Here is a 20,090-nt window from a genome sequence, read left to right on the forward strand (position 1 = left end):
ATACTTCACATGCTTGACCAGGACTTCTGGATTCTATTCCCAGGATTATCCCAGCCCCACCAGTATGATGGCGCATGCAAGGTCATGCCACTCTGGGTGTGGGGACGGTCCATTTTTACGAACATGCTGTCCCATTCCTGCTGGCATGACAGTGCTTGCGAGGTCACGCCACATGTGGAGAGGGTGGCATGCTCTTTAAGAGCCAGAGAGGGTGGAATTACATTCCCCCATCCAACACCGAACAAAACCACATCTGGTTTTGTCCCCATACTGGATGAGGGACGAACCTTTCAAAAAGAGGCCTGCCCAGGCATGTGGCCGCCCTGGGTTGGAGGTCCTCTGGGCAGCGTCCACTGACTCTTTAAGGGGTGGCGGGCGTTGTCGGCGGTTCTCTGCTTGGCATCCCTCCTCTGGATCCCTGGTGTTCAACCTTTGGCCCTCACTCTGGTCCCTGTTGCCCCCCTAGCGCTTGCTCCCTTGCTGCGCTTTTGTGATTCCTCCCCTTAAACCGCCTGGCCCGGCCCAGCCCAGCCCAGCACCCACAGATAGCACAGCAAGGACAGAACCCAGGAGTCCTGGCTCCCAGTCCGCCCCCCCTGCCCCCAGAGCTGGGGACAGAACCCAGGAGTCCAGGCTCGCAGTGCGGGGAACAGACAGGGGTAGCACAGAGGCTTTTGCTTTGGTGCAACGGTCATGTGATGGGGCTTTGGGCTGCCACCTGCACTAGGAGCTGCCCGCTGCCTTTGGGGGGGCAGGGAGTGACCCCCCCCCCAGGCTGGGCCTGGCTTGGAGAGCAGGACTCCCTGCCCCGAATCAGTACCCCCACTTCCATGGAGGACTGAACCACGTCATCGGGGTGAAGGGGCTTGTCTAGCCACACGACAGGGCGTCTCTACTGCTCCGCGACTCTCTGGGCGCTCCATGGAAGCCACTCTGGGCTGGGCGCTTCCGGCACTCGATGGTCAGGCTGGGCCTCCCCGCGCAGGCGCAGGGGTAAGGTTTCCCGGCTGCTGGCCGGGGCTGCATGTGAGCGCTGGGCGCGGTGACCGGCCATGCCGAAGGCGGGGAAGCAGCCGCCGCGGCCGCCGCAGGAAGAGTGGATCGGGGATGGGGAGCAGAAGGTCGGGGAGGCCACAGGTGAGCGGGCCGGGTGGGATCGGGGTAGGGGGTGGTTGGACCTGGGTGGGGGACAGAGAACTGGGGGGACTGGGCCCGGGGGGGCAGAGAAGGGGGGTACACAGACAGGGCTGGGTGGGATTTGGACAGAGGGTGTTTGGGCGGGGGTGCACAGAGAACTGGGGGGGACTGGGCCCGGGGGGGAGACTGAGAACTGGGGGGGGGGATTGGGCTGGGGGGGAGACTGAGAACTGGGGGGGGGGATTGGGCTGGGGGGGAGACTGAGAACTGGGGGGGGGGATTGGGCTGGGGGGGAGACTGAGAACTGGGGGGGGGATTGGGCTGGGGGGGAGACTGAGAACTGGGGGGGGGATTGGGCTGGGGGGGAGACTGAGAACTGGGGGGGGGATTGGGCTGGGGGGGAGACTGAGAACTGGGGGGGGGATTGGGCTGGGGGGGAGACTGAGAACTGGGGGGGGGGATTGGGCTGGGGGGGAGACTGAGAACTGGGGGGGGGGATTGGGCTGGGGGGGAGACTGAGAACTGGGGGGGGGGATTGGGCTGGGGGGGAGACTGAGAACTGGGGGGGGGGATTGGGCTGGGGGGAGACTGAGAACTGGGGGGGGGGATTGGGCTGGGGGGGAGACTGAGAACTGGGGGGGGGGATTGGGCTGGGGGGGAGACTGAGAACTGGGGGGGGGGATTGGGCTGGGGGGGAGACTGAGAACTGGGGGGGGGGATTGGGCTGGGGGGGAGACTGAGAACTGGGGGGGGGGATTGGGCTGGGGGGGAGACTGAGAACTGGGGGGGGGGATTGGGCTGGGGGGGAGACTGAGAACTGGGGGGGGGGATTGGGCTGGGGGGGAGACTGAGAACTGGGGGGGGGGATTGGGCTGGGGGGGAGACTGAGAACTGGGGGGGGGGATTGGGCTGGGGGGGAGACTGAGAACTGGGGGGGGGATTGGGCTGGGGGGGAGACTGAGAACTGGGGGGGGGATTGGGCTGGGGGGGAGACTGAGAACTGGGGGGGGGGATTGGGCTGGGGGGGAGACTGAGAACTGGGGGGTACACAGACAGGGCTGGGTAGGATTTGGACAGAGGGTGGTTGGGCGAGGGGGCACAGAGAACTGGGGGGGACTGGGCCCCGGGGGGAGACTGAGAACTGGGGGGGACTGGCTGTAGGGGGGGGGACAACAGTACTGGATGGGACTGAAGCGTGTGGGGCGGGTTAGAACCTGGCCGGGGGGGCTGGGCTGGAGCAGAATAAAAGATGAGGGACTGAATTGGGCCAAAGTGGGGGAGAAGGGGCTGGACCCTAATTTGGCTGATGTGGGGGAAGCGGAAAGGAGGTTAATGGGGAAGAGATTGGTGGGAGGGGAGGGGGAGTCCTGGGGCTCGGCTAGATGGGGAGAAGCAGGGCTGGAACCGAAGCTGGATTATTTGGGGGGAGGGGAGTTGGATTGGGATGGGGGGAGGGGGGTTGGATTGGGATGGAGTGTGGGGGGGTTGGGTCTGAGCCTGGTGTGACACTGGAGTGAACCAGGCTCAGAAGGAGGGAGCAATGGGATGAACCGGGCTCAGCCAGGGCTGATCTGGACTAAGGTGGGGTGGAGGACAAATTGTGCCCATCCATCTGCCCACAAGAACTGCCCCAGGTGGGACCCAGCTGGGCCTGGGCAGTGGAGGGAGTGGCTGTGGGTAGAGAGGGCTGGGAACCAGGACTCCTGGGTTCTATTCCCAGCTCAGGGATGGGAGTGGGGTCTAATGGATTAGAGCGGAGGAGTAGGTAACTAGGACTTCTGGATTCTCTCCCACCTGCCTGGATTCATCTCTTGACTTGTTTCAGACAAAGTGGTGAAGAAAGGCAAGAAGGACAAAAAGACTAAGAAGTCGGTAAGAAGGGGGACTGAGCCGGGCCATGCTGGGGGAGGTGTGAGCTTTGGTACAGGGACCTAGTGGGAAGGGTATTGGGCTGTAACTCAGGAGACCTTGGTTCTACGCCCGCCCTGCTGTGTGACTTGAGTTAAATCGCTTCTCTCTACACCTTAATATTTTCTCCCACCATATATCTGGACTGTCTTTCAGTTCAGACTGGGCAGCGCCTGGCACGACAGGGCCCTGATCTTAACTGGAGCAAGGACTGTCTCTCCCTGTGTGTCTGGGCAGCACCTGGTCATGATCTCAGCTGGGGTTTGTCAGTACTAAAAATGGGGGAAAGCAGCTCACTGCTAGGGGACATGCAAAGGAAGGTGGCTGGATTTGCTAGAGCACAGTGCAATCTCCCATTGCGGGGGGGCGTGAGTGAAACAGGGAATGGTTGCCAGCTGGAGTGCCCTTCCCTCACCACGAGGGGCAGGGAGACTCCTGGGGGTGGGAAGCAGAGATTTAAACTATCCCTTCTGCCCTCCCCAGTTCTTTGAGGAGCTGGCCGTGGAGGAAAAACAAGTCAGTGAGCAGCAGGCTGTCATTAAAGAGAAGGAGCAGCAGCAGCAGCAACAGGTGAGCAGCTAAAAGAACTCCCCCGGGGGGCTGCTGGGGGTTGTTGTAGGACCTACAATAAGTATGCTGCTAGAAAGGGATGCCCTGCTTAACCAGGGCACCCCCACCCCTGGTTCTCATGGGCTGTGTGCATGGGAGATATGACCCCCACACACACACACGCCTCATCTGTCTCCCCCACCCCAGCTTCAACAACAGAAAAAGAAACGAGAGAAGAAGAAAGACAAGAAGAAGAAGGAGGTAGAGGAGGATGAGGAAGAGCACCAGCTGATTGAGAAACTGAAGAAGCTGTCAGCTCCAGGCAGCGATGAGGATGAGGAAGGTAAGACAGGATGAGGCTGGGGGCCAGGATTCCTGGGTTCCATTCCCAGGTCTGGTAAGGGAGTGAGGGCTAACTTTCAGGGCAGGGGTGGGACCCGGAGGTCAGTATTCCTGGGTTTCATACCGCCCAAGTAACTAATCTGGACAGCTGGCAGGAGCTCAGCTTACCACAGTTCCACGCCCTGGAATATGGTGGTCGTTTTTGGTGTGAGAGGGGGTGGGTAATGCCTGGTGCAGGGGGGCAGTTAGACCGTGGCTGTTTTGCCATCTCCGGGGTATAAAAAGCGGTGACATCCCACCATCGAGCCTGGAGGGGGGTCCTCTCCAATCCCTCCTGAGGTCTACCCCCTAGCGGGGGCAGGGTTACAACACATGGGATGGGAAGCACGGGCCTCTGTTCTCCATGGCCTGCCTTTTCCTAGCCCCCGCCCCATTACACTAGCCCCTTCACTCCAGCCCCTACCCCTGCGGCAGGAGAGTCCAGCCCCACGTGCATCAGCAGGGAGCTAGAGGATGACAACCCACCAGGAAGCCCTCTCCCTCCCATCCCAGATCTCCCAAGGTGCTGGAGGACCGAGAGCTCTATGGGGCTAGCTCCCCATGCGGGGAGTGGTGGTGTCTCCATTCCATCAATCCCTAAAGTCCTTCTCTCGTTTCCTTTCCAGCGACCGTTCCCATCACCAAAGGTGGCAAGAAGAAGAAGGTGAGTGAAACTCTAGGCTGGAAGGAGCCATAGGGCTCAGGAGAGGTCTCTAGACTTGGGCCGCAAGGTGCCCTACACAAGGGAATGGGCTGTAACTGGGGGTGGGCTGGAAGGAGCCCTAGGGCTTGGGGTTGCTGTCTAGACTCGGACTGTGCAGGGTCCTGCGCTGGGGAACGGGTTGTTGGGGACAGTCCTGCCCCAGTTGAGCTGGGACCTGATGGGACATCTACTTGAGGAATAGGTTGTAGAGGGGTGATCCTGCCCTGGGTTTCTGGGGGGGGGGCTCTGGTGGTGGGAGAGAGGAGATGGCCACTCTTTGCTAACGACCTTGGCTTTACCTTCCCCTAGGGAGGGAATGTGTTTGCCGCCCTGAGCCAGGAGCAGAGTGAGGAAGAAGAGGAGGAAGAAGAGACTCCAAGACCTGCCAAACTCAACAAGAACAAGATCAACAAGGTTAGCTCACTCGGACGAAATCTAGCACAAAGAGGGCGTGGGGTCATCTTCTAGTGCAGAGGTGGGCAAACTACGGCCCACGGGATTGTCCTGCCTGGCCCCTGAGCTCCTGGCTGGGGAGGCTACCCTCAGCCCCTCCCCTGTTGTCCGCCCTCCCCCACAATCACACTGCCACACAGGCAGCGGGGCTGCGAGCTCCTGCAGCTCTGAGTGGCGTGGTAAGGGGGCAGCAGCAGTGCACGCACGCGGCGGCAAATAGGGGGTCCCAGGGGGCAGTCAGGGGGCGGTTGGATGGGGCAGAGGTTCAGGGGTCGGGGACCAGACTCCTGGGTTCTATCCCCAGCTCTTGGGGGAGTGGGGCCTAGTAGTTAAGCAGGGACGCTGGAAGGCAGAACTCCTGGGTTCCCAGATCTATTGGAGAACAAGGAAATCCCAATAGCCTGGGGGATCATCCCCTCCCTCCCAAGGGAGGCTCCGGGAGCTCCCTGTGCTAGAGATGTTCCGTACCATGCCTGGCCGGAGTCCAGGGATTAGACTGTGGGGGTCGCTCCTGCCCTGGGGGTGGGTTAACTCTTCCAGTGCTGAGTTGTGGGGCTGACATGTTGCCCCCTGCAGGCCCCACCTGATGACGAAGAGGAGAAGCAGCCAGGGAAGAAGTTGACAAAGGACAACAAGCCAAAGGGAAAACAGGTCAGTCTCCCATTGCCCCCGTGTTGGGTGGTTCCCATTTGTCTTAACCGGGACAGTCATGGCTGGGTCTGGCATGGATTGGAGCCAAGACTCCTGGGTTCTATCCCCAGCTCCGGGAGGGGAGTGGGGAGCAGTGGGGGCTGGGAGCCAGGACTCCTGGGTTCTCTCCCCAGCTCTGGGAGGGGAGTGCAGTCCAGTGGATTAAAGCGGCGTGAGGGGCTAGGAGTCCCATGTGGCAGAATAGCTTAGCCAACCAGCTGCATTATGAGTTTTGGCTCCGCTGGCCAGGGGTCTAATCGGGGCAGTGGGGCAGGGATGCTGGGCTGGGTCAGGTACAGTCAGAGACGCCGCGTCTCACCGGGGCAGGATTTGCTCTGTGCTCTCAGCAGGAAGAAGAGGACGATAAAAAGAGGAAGAGCAGGAAAAACGAGAAGACCAAAGGGAGGCAGCAGGTGCGAAGCAGGCGTTTCCAAGATTCAGCGGGATTGGCATGTGGAAACCAGTGCCCCAGGGCTGCACTAGGGGGCGCTGTGCTGCAGGGAGCAGGGTGGGGGCTCCGTAGGGGGCGCTGTCCCCTCGCAGCTAGTGCTGGCCCCAGTGCCCCATCGCTGCACTAGGGGGCATTATGCTGCACAAGGTGTATCTGGTGTTAGGAACTGAGGTTATTGACTTAATCCAACCCTGCTGTCTCTAAATGCTCTTGTTTCTCCCATGGCTCCCAGGGAGGGGGATCAGCCTTTGCTGTTCTGGCCCAGAGTGAGGAAGAGGAGGAGAGTGAAGAGGAATCCAAACCCAAAGGCAAAGCAAGCAAGGTGGGCAAGAGGAGTGCTGGTCGTGTGGCGTCTAGTGGGTCAGAGCAGGAGAGGCTGAGGGTCATGACGCCTGGGTTCCATCCCTGGTTCTGGGAGCAGAATGGGGGTCTAGTGGGTTAGAGCCGGGGGGACTGGGTTCTATTCCCAGCTCTGGGACGGGAGTGGGGTCTAGTGGTTAGAACAGCTGGGGTTGGGAATCAGGACTCCTGGTTTCTATCCCCATCAGGCAGAATGGCCCAACTAGCATTATGGGGGGTGGCTTCCAGTGAATACTCCAGAATTGGCTCCATCAGTCTGATGTGGTGCAGTGCAAGGGGAGGCCAGCATACCAGGCTGGATGGGCCCTTTCATCTGATCCGGGCAGAGAGGTGTGATACCAGGCAGTTTGAGCCTATTGGGGTGATCTGGGGTCCCGAGGAGAAAAGGGGGGCAGGATACGGGGTTAGCTGAGTGTCCTGAACTCGTTCGCACTCCTCCTTCCAGACTGTGAATAAACAGACAGGGTCTGGTGAAGCCGGGAAAAAAACAAAAGGAAAAAAGAATCAACCAGCCCACGTGAGTGTTTATGGGGGTCCCTGCTACTGGTGGACACTAGGGGGCGCTGTACTGCAGGGACCAGGGAGTGGGCTCAGGGAGCGTTCTCCTCTCACTGCCAGTGCTGGCCCCAATGTCCCAGTGTGGCTCTCGGGGGCGCTATGCTGTGCAAAGAGTCTCTGTGCAATACTGCTGTGTGGCTGGTACCCAGCTGCCCATCCCAGAGCTGCCTGCATTTTGGTGCTGGGAGAGCGGTCCCTGCTCATGGTGGTTGGATGAGCTGGCTTCTGTTCTGCTGCAGAATAAATTTGCTGCTTTGGAGTCCGAGGAGGAGGAGTTGGAGGAAGACGAGGAGCCAGAGAAGAGCAAGGAGAAGCCCAAGCGAGGCAGCGAGCCAGTAAGACAGTCCTTCTCTTGGCCGTGGGGGTGGGTTTGCTCTGTTCAAACCGAACCGCATTCACTGCGCTGCCTCAGGTGTGAGACAACTTGGTGGGTTCTCGGCTCATTTTCCAGCATCCAGCTGGCCCCCAATCCCGCACGGGCAACCTCAGCAGAGAGGCCCAGGGTGAACGGCCACAGAGCCAACCTCCCCTCAGCCCCCTGGAAGGGGATCCCTTCAGAAGCAGGGCTGAGGCATATCAGAAGGGGATGAAGCTGTGGGGCTTGGACCCAGGACTCCTGGGTTCTATCCCTGGCTCTAGGAGGGGAATGGGGTCTAGTGGTTGTGAGGATGCTGGGCACCTGGACTCTTGGGTTCTATCTTTGGCTGTGGGCGGAAGGTGTTATTGGTAACCTGCCTCCTATGGTCGATACAGCAGTCAGAGGAGGATGAGGAGGATGAGGGGGAGAAGAAGGACGACGACCCCTATGCTCATCTCAGCAAGAAAGAGAGAAAGAAGCTTAAGAAGCAGGTGAGCTCTGGGTGGGAGCTTCTGCCAAACAGGCTCCTCCTCCCACTCGTGGGTCGTGAGCACCTCCCCTCCAGTGGGGCGGCTCCCAGCTGTCTATAGCCATACTTTTTGTTCACATGTCTGTGTTCCCAGAATCCTTTGCAGCCATCCAGTTGGTACTGAAGCATCATAGGAATTGCTTGCGGTGGGGAGGAGAGGCTGTTAACTCATGTGGATCCATTCTGTGGGATCCCACCCCCAGAGTGAGTCCTGGCATGATAGCTTCCCCACTGGGGCCTCAACCTAGCTGGGCATGATGGCCCCCAGGCAGGCTGGGTACTGGCGGGGAGGAGAAGAGAGGGTCCCTTGGCCGGAGCATCACCTCTGGCTCTCCCACAGCTGGAGTTTGAGCGGCAGGTGGCAACGCTGAAGGCGGCCAACGCGGCGGCGAACGACTTCTCGGTGTCACAGGCAGAGATGTCCTCGCGCCAGGCCATGCTGGAGAATGCCTCCGACATCAAGGTACCTCCCCCACCCCCGGATTTATTTGGAATGTCTTCTTTTCCCCCCCCAGCCCCACCCCACATTTGGTCAGCAGTTGGTGTTTCCCGCTGTACTGCCTTCCCTTTTCTTCCCTTCAGCAGCTGCGTGGGAGGGGTTAATGTCCCATAATTCCACCCCTTCTTTTCCCTCTCCTTCCCCGCCATGTTGATGGAGTTGGTAGTTCCCACTACAAGGAGGACCAGCAGCAGTACGGAAAGGGTTAATCCCCTCCCTTCTTTCCATTGGTGGGTCTGGGTTGTGCCATGCTCAGGGGTTGGGTGGGAGACTGAGCTGAACCATGTGGTAAGAGGGGGATAGGAGTGGGTCACACCACCTGATGGGGGTGTGCAGGGGGAGCAGGTTGTACCATGAGATGGTGGGGCCATTGGTGATGGTGGCGGCAGAGGACATCGAGTGGGTTGTACCATCTGACAAGGATATACAGTGGGTGGCACAGTTACATGGGAGAGGGAGTAGGTCCTATTATCTGGGATTGCGGGGAGTGGGTTATGCCGTCTGAAGGGTGGGTTGCACAATTATATGGGAGAGGAAATGGGTTGTACCAAGAGATGGTTGTGAGGACCATTGGGTGGGGGGAGGGTCATACCATGAGATGGCAGGGGTCTTCTTAGGGGGGACCCCCCAATGATGGGTCATACCATTTGGCACATCTGGCAGGGGGGAGGGTCGTACCATCTTGTCCTGATAGCTCTCTCGTGCGGTTGCAGCTGGAGAAATTCAGCATCTCCGCTCACGGCAAGGAGCTCTTTGTCAACGCAGACCTGTACATCGTGGCTGGGCGCCGGTATGGTCTGGTGGGACCCAATGGGTAGGTACATGGATGGATCCCTTGCGGTCAGGGCTACCCCTGTGCCACACTAGGGGGGGCTGTGCTGCAGCCTCCCCTTTGTTTCATCCCTCCCCGCTTAACCCTTTCTTTCCCTCTTCCTTTGTAGGAAGGGCAAAACCACCTTGCTGAAGCACATCGCAAACCGGGCCCTGAGCATCCCCCCTAACATTGACGTGCTGCTGTGTGAGCAAGGTAAGGGGGTCCTGGGGGGAGCCAGGACGCCTGGGTTCTATCCCTAGCTCTGGGAGGGGAGCAATGCCTAGTGGTTAGGGCAGGGGTGCTGGGAGCCAGGACTCCTGGGTTCTATCCCTGGCTCTGGGAGGGGAGAGGGGCTAGTGGTTAGAGCGGGGAACCTTGCACTCACTGAGTGTGTGTGTGTGTGTTGTCGTCCCACCCCTCAGAGGTGATAGCAGATGAGACCCCCGCAGTCCAGGCGGTGCTCAAGGCCGACACCAAGCGGCTGAAGCTGCTGGCGGAGGAGAAGCGGCTGCAGGCTCTGCTGGAGAAAGGGGACGACAGCGTGGCTGAGCAGCTGGAAAAGGTACTGGGGGGTGTGGGGAAGGTGGGGGAAGGGAGATAGCTGGGGGAGTGGGGGGGCTATGCCACTGTATACAGGTTTTTATACCATTGCAGCTGCTGGGGAGAGGGGAGCAGGGTGGGGGAGCACAGAGGATGAAGGAGGGTTGTAGTAGTGTCAGGGAGCAGAGAGTGGGCAAGGGGGTGAAGCATGGGGCAGTCGAGGGGTCTGGGGAGGGGAGAAATGGAGGAGGCGAAGGCTTCCTGGTGAACCCGCCTGTCTCCCCCTCTGCAGGTGTACGAGGAGCTCCGGGCCACGGGGGCGGCCGCGGCGGAGGCCAAAGCCCGACGCATCCTGGCTGGTCTGGGCTTCAACCCTGAGATGCAGAACCGGCAGACCAAGAAGTTCTCGGGTGGCTGGCGCATGAGGGTGTCTCTGGCCAGGTGAGGCTGGCGGGAGCTGAAGAGGGGCAGCGTAATGGGCCTGTGATCCCACATGTCGTGACCTGGGTGAGTCCATGCAGGAGATCGGTTGGCGGAGGGGGGGCGTCACACACCGCCCACACACACTGGGGCACTGCCCTGCTGTGGGCTGGGCTGAGACCTGATAGCTCGTTACATCCAGATGGGAACGATCCAATCTGGAACCGGGGCCCCCTAGAGGGGAAAGGCCCCATGTCCTGTTCCCTGCCCACCCTGATAGGGCCAGTCCCCCTCACCCTGGGGCAGTCCCGTAAGACTCCACTAGGGGGCACCGCTCACCCTCCCCCCCCACGTCTCCTTCAGGGCCTTGTTCATGGAGCCAACGCTGCTGATGCTGGACGAACCCACCAACCACCTGGATCTCAACGCCGTCATCTGGCTCAACAAGTGAGTGCCTAGCCCTGGAGAAACCCTTTCCATCGGTGCTAGGGGCCCCCCGGCTCGGATCAGCAGCTGCCACCTCTGGGGGTGGAGCCCATTCAGCGAGCAGCGACTGAACGGGGGTGGACCCCAGGAATGCCACACAACTGGGACTCAGGGTGGGGGGTTCTGCTCAGCCCCTCGTGGTGGGATGAGGGGTCTTGCTGGCTGTCAGATGTAGATGGGGGCAGGAGTTGGGTGAGGTATAAACTGTGTTGGGGGGAGGGATTTCCTATTGGGGCGGGGGATGATCAGGATTGGGGGATGGCAGGAAACTCCCCTCTTGGGGAGAGGGCAGCATTTGGATTCTGGGAGTCAGGGCCGGGGTTTGAATAAGGGGCAGGGTTTGGGCTCTGGGGGTTTTCCCTATGGGGCAGGGGTCTCAGCAGGGGGCCAGGACTTGGACTGGCTGAGATCCCCCCCGGTGGGGCTACAGGGAGGGTGCATGGGGCCCTGTGTGTGTGTGTGTGTGGGCAGGGGAGTCAGAGGAGAGAACTCCCATTAGAAAATCTCTCCCCCCACCCCACCCCCACTGCTGGGCTGAGTGAGGCTGCCGTCCATCCCACCGTGGGGTGTACGTTGGGTGTTCTAGCTCTGTCCCCTCCCCCTTGGCTGGGTGCCCCTCCTAGCCACAGATCAGGGTCCGTCCTTCTGTCTAATTCTCCTCTGTCTGTCCCCCATTCACCTCCCCAGCTACCTGCAGATGTGGAAGAAAACTCTCCTTATCGTCTCCCACGACCAGGGCTTCCTGGACGACGTCTGCACCGACATCATCCACTTGGACATGCAAAAACTCTTCTACTACCGGGGCAACTACAGTGAGTTGGGGGGGCATCTAGGGCAAGTACAGTGAGGGGGAGGAAGAGGAGGTAGGGGAACTACATGAAGGGGGACAGGGGGAAGCAGATGGGGCAATTGCAGAGACTGATCTGCCAGGGGTGGGGGTTAAGGAGGGGGTTGGGTCACCCAGAGACTTCAGCCCAGCTGGAGGCTGGTTTGCCCCTAGGTCTCCCGCCACGGGTAGGTTTTGTGGGTTGAGGGTGCATCATGGGAGTTGTAGTTCAGTTGCCCCATGCCCCCATTCTTCCCTATGGACTGAGCTCCTTGGCCAAACTTTCCCATGATGCACCTCTTCCACTGAGCTGCCAAATTGCATTATGGGAGCCCTGTGTCATGGTACTTCATGGGAGATGTAGTCCAGCCCGGGAGCTTAGCCCAGAGCAGACAGTGAGTGCATGAGGTGTCTGAACTACAAGTCCCATGAGGTGCCGCCGGGGCATGTGAGAACCCCAAATTTTCCTTTGGCTGACAACCCCGTTTTTTTTCCCAAAAAAAGTTTTGATAGGAAATTTTTGACCAGCCTGAATAGTGAGCTTCCTCCACAGGCCTCATCCTCTAGCTCTAGGAGTCGAGATCATTTTGTTTACATACAGAGGGTCCCAGGTTCGATTCCCCAGGCAGGAAGCGGGGCAGGGAAGGGAAAATGGCATTTCCCTGTCTCTGCACAGAGAGCTTTGGTGGCCGAGTGGGAAGTCAAACCCGGATTTTCTGCCCTCTCCCCCGCCCCCTCCAAATCCCAGTACAGCGCCCTAACCACAATCCCTCACCCTCCTCTCTGCCACAGTGACCTTCAAGAAGATGTACCAGCAGAAGCAGAAAGAGCTGCTCAAACAGTACGAGAAACAGGAGAAGAAACTGAAAGACCTCAAGGCTGGCGGGAAGTCGACAAAACAGGCGGTGAGTCCAGAGATCCAGCCCCAGGGCAGGAGGACTGGCTGGTTTAGGGGTTGGGGAACAGGATATGGGGCCTTTCCCCTCTAGGAGGCCACTGGCTTCAATCCAGCTCTTTCCTACCTTGAATTTGTCCCCACCCTGTTGACCCAGGGAACTCACTGATGCAAGATTTTACTGAATTAACAATCTCTTTCCCAACAACAAATTGGGTTAATGCTCACCCCTCACATTGAGCAGTGGCAGCTGAGCCCCAGCTGGGTGTCACATGAAAATGATCCCTTCCTTTTCATGGGACTGTACTGCCCCCTAAGGTACAGTGTGGAGGATTGTACTTCCTTGGAGTCTGGAGCTACGGGGGTACCAAGCTAGATGGGCCTCCTGATCTGAGGAGCTGGATTAGATGGGCCCATGGGTCTGATCCAGGGGGGGCATGATATGAGGCTAGATGGGTGCATGGGTTTGATCCGGGGGGACAGGGAGGAGGCGGGATACCGGGCTAGATGGGTGCATGGGTTTGATCCGGGGGGACAGGGAGGAGGCGGGATACCGGGCTAGATGGGCGCATGGGTTTGATCCGGGGGGACAGGGAGGAGGCGGGATACCGGGCTAGATGGGCGCATGGGTTTGATCCGGGGGGACAGGGAGGAGGCGGGATACCGGGCTAGATGGGCGCATGGGTTTGATCCGGGGGGACAGGGAGGAGGCGGGATACCGGGCTAGATGGGCGCATGGGTTTGATCCGGGGGGACAGGGAGGAGGCGGGATACTGGGCTAGATGGGCGCATGGGTTTGATCCGGAGGGACAGGGAGGAGGCGGGATACCGGACTAGATGGGCGCATGGGTTTGATCGGGGTGGGGGGCACGGGGGACGGACAGGGAGGAGGCGGGATACGGGGCGAGATGGGCTCATTGGTCTGTTGCTCTGTTCGTCTCCAGGAGAAGCAAACCAAAGAGGCCCTGACGCGAAAGCAGCAGAAATGCCGCAAGAAGAACCTGGATGAAGAGGCTAACGAGGCCCCTGAGCTGCTGAAGAGGCCCAGGGAGTACACGGTGAAATTCACCTTCCCCAACCCGCCGTCACTCAGCCCCCCGATTCTGGGCCTGCACGGTATGTCCCCATGCAGCGTGTAGGGGGGCCTCCGCAGGGGCACTCTCCCGTCGCAGTTAGTGCTGACCCCAATGCCCCAGCATGACGCCAGGGGGTGCTGTGGTGCTTATTAACACTCCCCTGCTGTCCTGGCCAAATCCACCCCCCAACCCATGTCCATTCTGCCTCCCAGACGTCTCCCACCCTGTGGCCACAATTGGACACCGGATTCCCCTTCGTTTCCTGCCCCAAACTGTTGGGTGACTTCGTGGTGCGGCTGTTCTCCAGCCGCCCCACCCCAGAGGTGGCTGCATTTCAGCGCCGGGTGAGTGATCCCTGTGCAGCGTCACTATGCGGCTCCCCAGCCGCCCCACCCCAGAGGTGGCTGCATTTCAGCGCTTGGTGAGTGCCCCCTTTTCATTCCCTGGGGATACAGGATGCTGAGGAGTTTTCTTTCCGACCCCGGTTTCCCATGGGCCCCAGAGCTGAATGGTGCATTGTGGGCAGGTCCCCCAGGAGCTGCTGTCCAGCAGTTGTGCGCTCGCACCCCTCACCCTCCTCCCCGTCCCTTCTCCGCAGGTGTTGTGTTTGGCTACGAGGGACAGCAGCTGCTGTTCAAGAGTCTGGATTTTGGGATCGACATGGAGTCTAGAAGTAAGTTACCAGCTGGTGATTATGAGAGACCCTACAATAACAAACTTACATGTGCACAGCCCCAAAACTCCCTCTGCCTGCATCCCCAGAGACCCTACAAACCGGGATGTGCAGGCTGTACCTATGGGCGAGACCCTATAATAAACTCATCCAGTAACTCGATCATGATGAACTAGTTGGTGCAGCCGCAGCGCTCCTGAGAGACCCTATAATAACAAACCCTCCCGTCCACAGCCCTACGACAATGAATTGGACTGTTTAGCCCCAGGAAAGACCCTACAGTAACAGCCTGCGCAACCCCCCAGCACCTCCGAGAGACCTTACAATAACAAACCAGCCTGTGCCACCCCCTAGCTACCTCAAGAGACCCTACAATAACATGTTAGCATGCCTGAATGACCTTACAATAACAAACCAGCTCGTGCAGACCTTGTAGCATCCCCGAGAGATCTGACGTTAACAAAGCGGCCATCGTAGCACCCTCGAGAGACCCAACAATGACAACCCCCCCCAACACACACACAGTCGTGCTAACCCATCGCTCTCCTGGCCTGGTTGAGTCACTGATGGCTGCTCTCTCTCCACCCCTCAGTCTGCATCGTGGGGCCGAACGGCGTAGGGAAGAGCACACTGCTGCTGTTGCTGACGGGGAAGCTCACGCCGGTAAGGGGCCTCTCCCGGAACCCCCTAATCCAGACTCAACCCAAACTCATCCAGTTCTGTTCTGCCTCTGTGTGTCTTCAACTGGGGACAGGATTCCCCTTCCCTCCTGTCTTAAACTGCTGTACAGCTCTTCCCTGGCTGCCCCACCCCAGAGGTGGCTGCATCAGCACTGGGCGAGGGGTTTTTGTGTGCTGTTAACACACTAGAGGGCAGAGGAAAGTAGTAACCATGAATCCCTTTCTGTTCTCCTTTCAGACAAGAGGGGAGATGAGGAAAAACCACAGACTAGTAAGTAATGACGGGACCCAGATTCTGAGGTTTGTGGGGGTAGGGGAGCCCGTGGCTGGGATAGCAGAGGACTGCGAATCAGGACAGGGGGGCACCTGCAGAGGTGGGGAGCAGCCCAGGGCTGGGCTAGCAGGGGGATTGGAGTCCAGGGCTGGGATAATAGGGGGGCTGCCCATTAGGGGCACTGGCAAAGCTGGGGTGCACCCAGGACTTGGATAGCGGGGCGCTGCAGGTTGGTATCGGGGGGGGGCTCTGGCAGAGTTGGGCGGGGGGAGCCCAGGGCTGGGCTAGCAGGGCGCTGCAGGATGCAATGGAGGGGCACCAGCAGAGCAGGGGGTGTGACGGGGAGGGGGAACGGGCAGCACGGGGGCGGTGCTTTGGGTGGCGACTCCGCCCCTTTCTCTCCTCCCCGTAGAAAATCGGCTTCTTTAACCAGCAATACGCCGACCAGCTGAACATGCAGGAGACGGCGACCGAGTACTTGCAGCGCAACTTCAACCTGCCCTACCAGGACGCCCGCAAGTGCCTGGGGCGCTTCGGCCTCGAGAGCCACGCCCACACCATCCAGATCTGCAAGCTCTCTGGTACTGGGGGCGGGGCCTCAGGGAGGGGGCGGAGCTGGGCTGGGGTGGGGGGTGAGCTTCTGGGGAAGGCCTTGGAGGGGGGTCTAGGGAAGGCTTGGGGTTGAGTATACAGAGTAAGTGGCAGGGTCTGGAGAAGGGAGGGGGGCACCCAGGGGAGGTGGGGGTTGGGGGTGGGACTTATGTTGCGGGAGGGGAGAGGGCCGGGGGTCTGGGCAACCAGGAGAGGTGGGGGGCTCGGGATGGGGGAGGGCACCCGGCAGCTTAGGTTGGAGGTGGGAAGGGCTTGGCTGTCCAGGGTGGGGGATGATGCAGACAAGTGGGGAGGGGGCTCCCCTGTCTCATCCCTCACCCCGCCCCACTCTCCCTTCTCCCCAGGAGGCCAGAAGGCTCGCGTGGTGTTTGCCGAGCTGGCCTGCAGGGAGCCCGACGTCCTCATTCTGGTGAGTGTCTCTGGGGCGAGGGGTGGGACAGGGCCCCGGAGAGCACCAGGCCCAGTGGGTTAGCACGGGGGGCGGGGCTGGCAGCCAGGACTCCTGGGTTCTATCCCCGGCTCTGGGAGGGGTGTGGGTTAGACCAGGGGGGTGCTGGCGGCCAGGACTCCCGGGTTCTATCCCCGGCAGGGGTGTGGGGTCCAGTGGGTTAGAGCAGGGGGCTGCTGGGAGTCAGGACTCCTGGGTTCTATCCCCGGCTCTGGGAGGGGTGTGGGGTCCAGTGGGTTAGAGCAGGGGGCTGCTGGGAGTCAGGACTCCTGGGTTCTATCCCCGGCTCTGGGAGGGGTGTGGGGTCCAGTGGGTTAGAGCAGGGGGCTGCTGGGAGTCAGGACTCCTGGGTTCTATCCCCGGCTCTGGGTGGGGTGTGGGGTCCAGTGGGTTAGAGCAGGGGGCTGCTGGGAGTCAGGACTCCTGGGTTCTATCCCCGGCTCTGGGTGGGGTGTGGGGTCCAGTGGGTTAGAGCAGGGTGGAGCCAGGACTCTTGGGTTCTCCCTGGGATCTGCCCCTTCGCCGTCTCAGCCCATTGTCTCTTCCCCAGGACGAACCTACCAATAACCTGGACATCGAGTCCATCGACGCCCTGGCTGATGCCATCAATGAGTACAAAGGGGGTGAGTGACACCACCGGGCACTTGGACCAGGCTGGCTGGGCCCATTGGCCTGGTGGGGAGGGAATTCCAGCCTGGAACAGCCCATTAGTTTGGTCCAGGGGGAGGGCATTCTGGGTTGGAATGGTCCATTGGGCTGGTGGGGAGGGAATTCTGGGCCTGAAGGGCCCATTGGTGCTAGGTGGGGGAGGGAGAATTCCAGGCTGGAACGGCCCATTGGTCTGGCCCAAGGGTGGGGTGCAGGGAATTCTGGGCCAGAAGGGTCTGGTCCAGGGCTGGGGTGGGGTGGGAAGGGCCCCACTGGTCTCTTCCAAGGGGAGGAGGTTGGTTATTTAGGGATAAATACCACTTCCTATAATGCCCCTCACCGAGTGACACTGCCCCACAAAAGAGCCTGCACAAACTACCCAGCATGCATTTCGTGGGCGATACCATCCCACAGACCGGGGGGGGGGCATATGTGTGAGGGTATCCCCCACCCCTTGGAATGGGGGATCCCCTCTAACCTTCCCCCTGCCCCGCCCTGCAGCCGTCATCATTGTGAGCCACGACGCCCGCCTGATCACAGAGACCAATTGCCAGCTGTGGGTGGTGGAGGAGCAGAGCGTTGAGCAGATTGACGGCGACTTCGACGACTACAAGCGCGAGGTGCTGGAGGCCCTGGGCGAGGTCATCATCAACCGGCCCCGCGAGTGAGGTGGGGGTGGGGCCTCCTGAAGCTCCTCCCCCCTCCCATGATGGACTCTCCATTCACCCGCTTGCCCCTTTGCAGCAGGACTTTTGTGCAGCTGGATAGCAGAGGAGGCGTGGCTACAATGATGGGGTGGGGCTTGGCTTTGGGGGTGGGGCTAAAGAGATGGAAGTGGGGCTAAACCTGTGAAGGTGGGAGTGTTTTTTTGCAACCCCCCTTCCTTTCTGGGAAGGGCCACTGGTTATTTATATGAAGGGTGGGGGTGGGGGGGAGTTTGTATTGGAATGGTCTATTCTGGGCCAGGTGGGGAGGGGACTGTGCCATTGCTGGACTCTTCTCACCCCCCCAGCTGCTCCGAGGATGCTTCGAGCCTTGTTCCCCTTCCGTTTGACAGGATTCAATTAAAACAGGAAGTCAGGAAGTGGCTGTTGGTGGCTTTGATTGTGCGGGGGGTGGGGATTCATCATGGCCAGAGAGGTTGGGGGTGGAGAGTGTCTGTCCAGCCCACTCATGCCTTCAAGGGGACAGAGAGGGGGGCTGGGGCCACTTCTGCCCACGTGGCTGGTGGGGTGGGTGGGGCGTTCGGGAGCAGAGTGCCTGCCCTGCTGGAGGCTGGGCTGAGCCCCCACAACTTATGACATATATGGGGCCAATGGTTGACCGTGGGATGGGCCCATCTGCCATGGAGTGGGAAAGGCTAACCTGTGTCGAATGGCGTGTGGGGTTTGGCCCTCACACCGTTAACCAGTCTTTTGACTAAACACACAGCGGGGGAGGAAAACAAGGCAAAACCTTGACTCTTTACGCTTCCACTCAGGCTGTCATGTGAACGGCCTCCCTTTCCCTTGAGCGGGAGAGAGCGGCTTCTCCGCCGGGCCCCGAGATGGGAGCAAGGCTGGAGGAGTTGAGCTGAGCTCCCATCCCGTTTGCTGGGAGACAGGCCGAGCTGAACGCTCACCAGAGGGGAGAGGAAAGCACCCCACCGAGGGGCAAGGCAACTTCTCTCTCTCTCTCTCTCGCTTGCAGCCTTGGGTACCGGAGAAGCATGGACCCAGCCCAGGGGGGCTGATCAGCTGCTCCATGACCCAGCAAAGTTGTGCCAGGAGTGGGTGGTTCAGGCCCCTGCTCTGGTCAAAGGCTCCCAGCAGTGGTGATGAGGAAGGGGTGGGGGGAGGATAAAGTCATGTCCCAAGTGGGGGTTGGGATTTCGCTGCAGCAAGTGGGGGGGGTATCTGAGTCCCTCTTCAACCCACCCTGCTAAGGTGAAGGTGGGCCTGGGGTCCCAGAAGCTGGTGGGGAAGGCTGCCAGACAGCAGCTAATTTCATTCCAGTAGCCAGTTTTTCTCCCTTGAGTCTCTTTAAGAACCCCCAAAAGGAATGGGGGGGCAGGCTAGCCCACCCCCCCTCATTTCATATGCCCCTTGGGCCTAGTTTCTGACACACTGGTATTGGGTCACAGAGCTCTGGCTTGATGCTCTTGTTCTTAACCAGGTCTGAGCTCAGCACAGGTCTCCTGCTTGAATGCCAGGTCTGTGTGTTTGGGCTAATTCGGGGGGGCTCTTGCCCTTTCAGACCTTTTCCAGTCCACAGGGTTGCTACAGTGTCTTCTAATGAACTTGCTGCTCACAGGGCGCTCAATTAGGGTAAAGTCATACCCTAACCTGGTTCTCACAACTGGTTAGAGCAGAGCCTAGCCCCCTGTGTCCTGCTCCCTAAATCAGGGGTTCTCTACCTTTCCAGGCTCCTGTACCCCTTGCAGGAGGCTGCTTTGTCTTGTGTACCCCTAAGATTCATCTCTCTTAAAAATGACTTCCTCACAAAATCAGATGTGTCTCAGCCACCAGTACTGAAAAATTGTTTTCTCATTTTTACCCTAAAATTATAAAATAAATTGATTGGAATATAAATATTGTTCTTACATTTTGGTGTATAGAGCAGTATGAAATTTTAGTGTTCGCTGACTTGGCTAGTGCTTTTTTATGTAGCCTGCTGTAAAACTAGGCACATATCTAGATGGCTTGATGTACCCTATGGAAGACCTCTGTGTACCAGTGGTTGAGAACCACTGGGAGCTGAGCCCAGGCTGGGGCAAGTGTAGACACCACCTTTGTCCCACATCTGCTTCCCCCTGCCAGCACATTAGCCTGGTGCCCTCGGAGCCGCAGCCTGTGTTCAGTTCAGCCAGGCCTATTCAGCCCACTGTTGTTCCATCTGGCTGTTGTCCTGCATCTGTTGGGAACATGTCTGTTCCTTCAGCCTCTCTCCTTTGGCACAGGCTGGGCAGTGGCCCTTTGGAGCTGTGGTGGGCACTTGATGTTAATACACCCCATTGAGATGATGCTGCATGGGGTGGTCTCAGCATTAGCTGATAAATGTTCCATGGATCAGCAAAGGTAGCAGGGGGTGGGGAAAAACAGAGCTGAAGGTGACTGCAGCAGGGCCTCTAGATGCTAGATAGG

The 20,090-nt window shown here is 59.5% G+C and overlaps 1 protein-coding gene across 5 annotated transcripts; it reads left to right on the plus strand.

The window, feature by feature from the left end:
* The first annotated feature begins 979 nt into the window (after positions 1-979).
* ABCF1 (ATP binding cassette subfamily F member 1) lies at positions 980-18,052 on the plus strand. Of its 5 annotated transcripts, none has more exons than XM_084646939.1 (28): positions 980-1,137; positions 2,963-3,009; positions 3,529-3,615; positions 3,802-3,937; positions 4,602-4,639; positions 4,988-5,092; positions 5,708-5,782; positions 6,169-6,234; positions 6,505-6,594; positions 7,078-7,149; positions 7,430-7,525; positions 7,944-8,039; positions 8,418-8,540; positions 9,290-9,390; positions 9,518-9,603; positions 9,813-9,952; positions 10,223-10,371; positions 10,714-10,797; positions 11,524-11,648; positions 12,455-12,567; positions 13,502-13,673; positions 14,232-14,306; positions 14,899-14,969; positions 15,225-15,257; positions 15,673-15,841; positions 16,217-16,281; positions 16,871-16,943; positions 17,470-18,052. In XM_084646939.1, the coding sequence occupies exons 1-28, from the start codon at positions 1,053-1,055 to the stop codon at positions 17,634-17,636; spliced, it is 2,739 nt and encodes a 912-aa protein (XP_084503065.1). In that variant the 5' UTR covers positions 980-1,052; the 3' UTR covers positions 17,637-18,052. The 5 variants fall into 5 exon arrangements, with proteins under 5 accessions (XP_084503065.1, XP_084503066.1, XP_084503068.1 ...); XM_084646940.1 differs by having other exon boundaries at positions 6,172-6,234; XM_084646942.1 differs by lacking the exon at positions 7,078-7,149.
* The last annotated feature ends 2,038 nt before the right edge of the window (positions 18,053-20,090 follow it).

This window comes from Lepidochelys olivacea (genome assembly GCF_965140295.1).
Source record: "Lepidochelys olivacea isolate rLepOli2 genome assembly, chromosome: 14".
In the NCBI taxonomy this organism is placed as follows: Eukaryota; Metazoa; Chordata; order Testudines; family Cheloniidae; genus Lepidochelys; species Lepidochelys olivacea.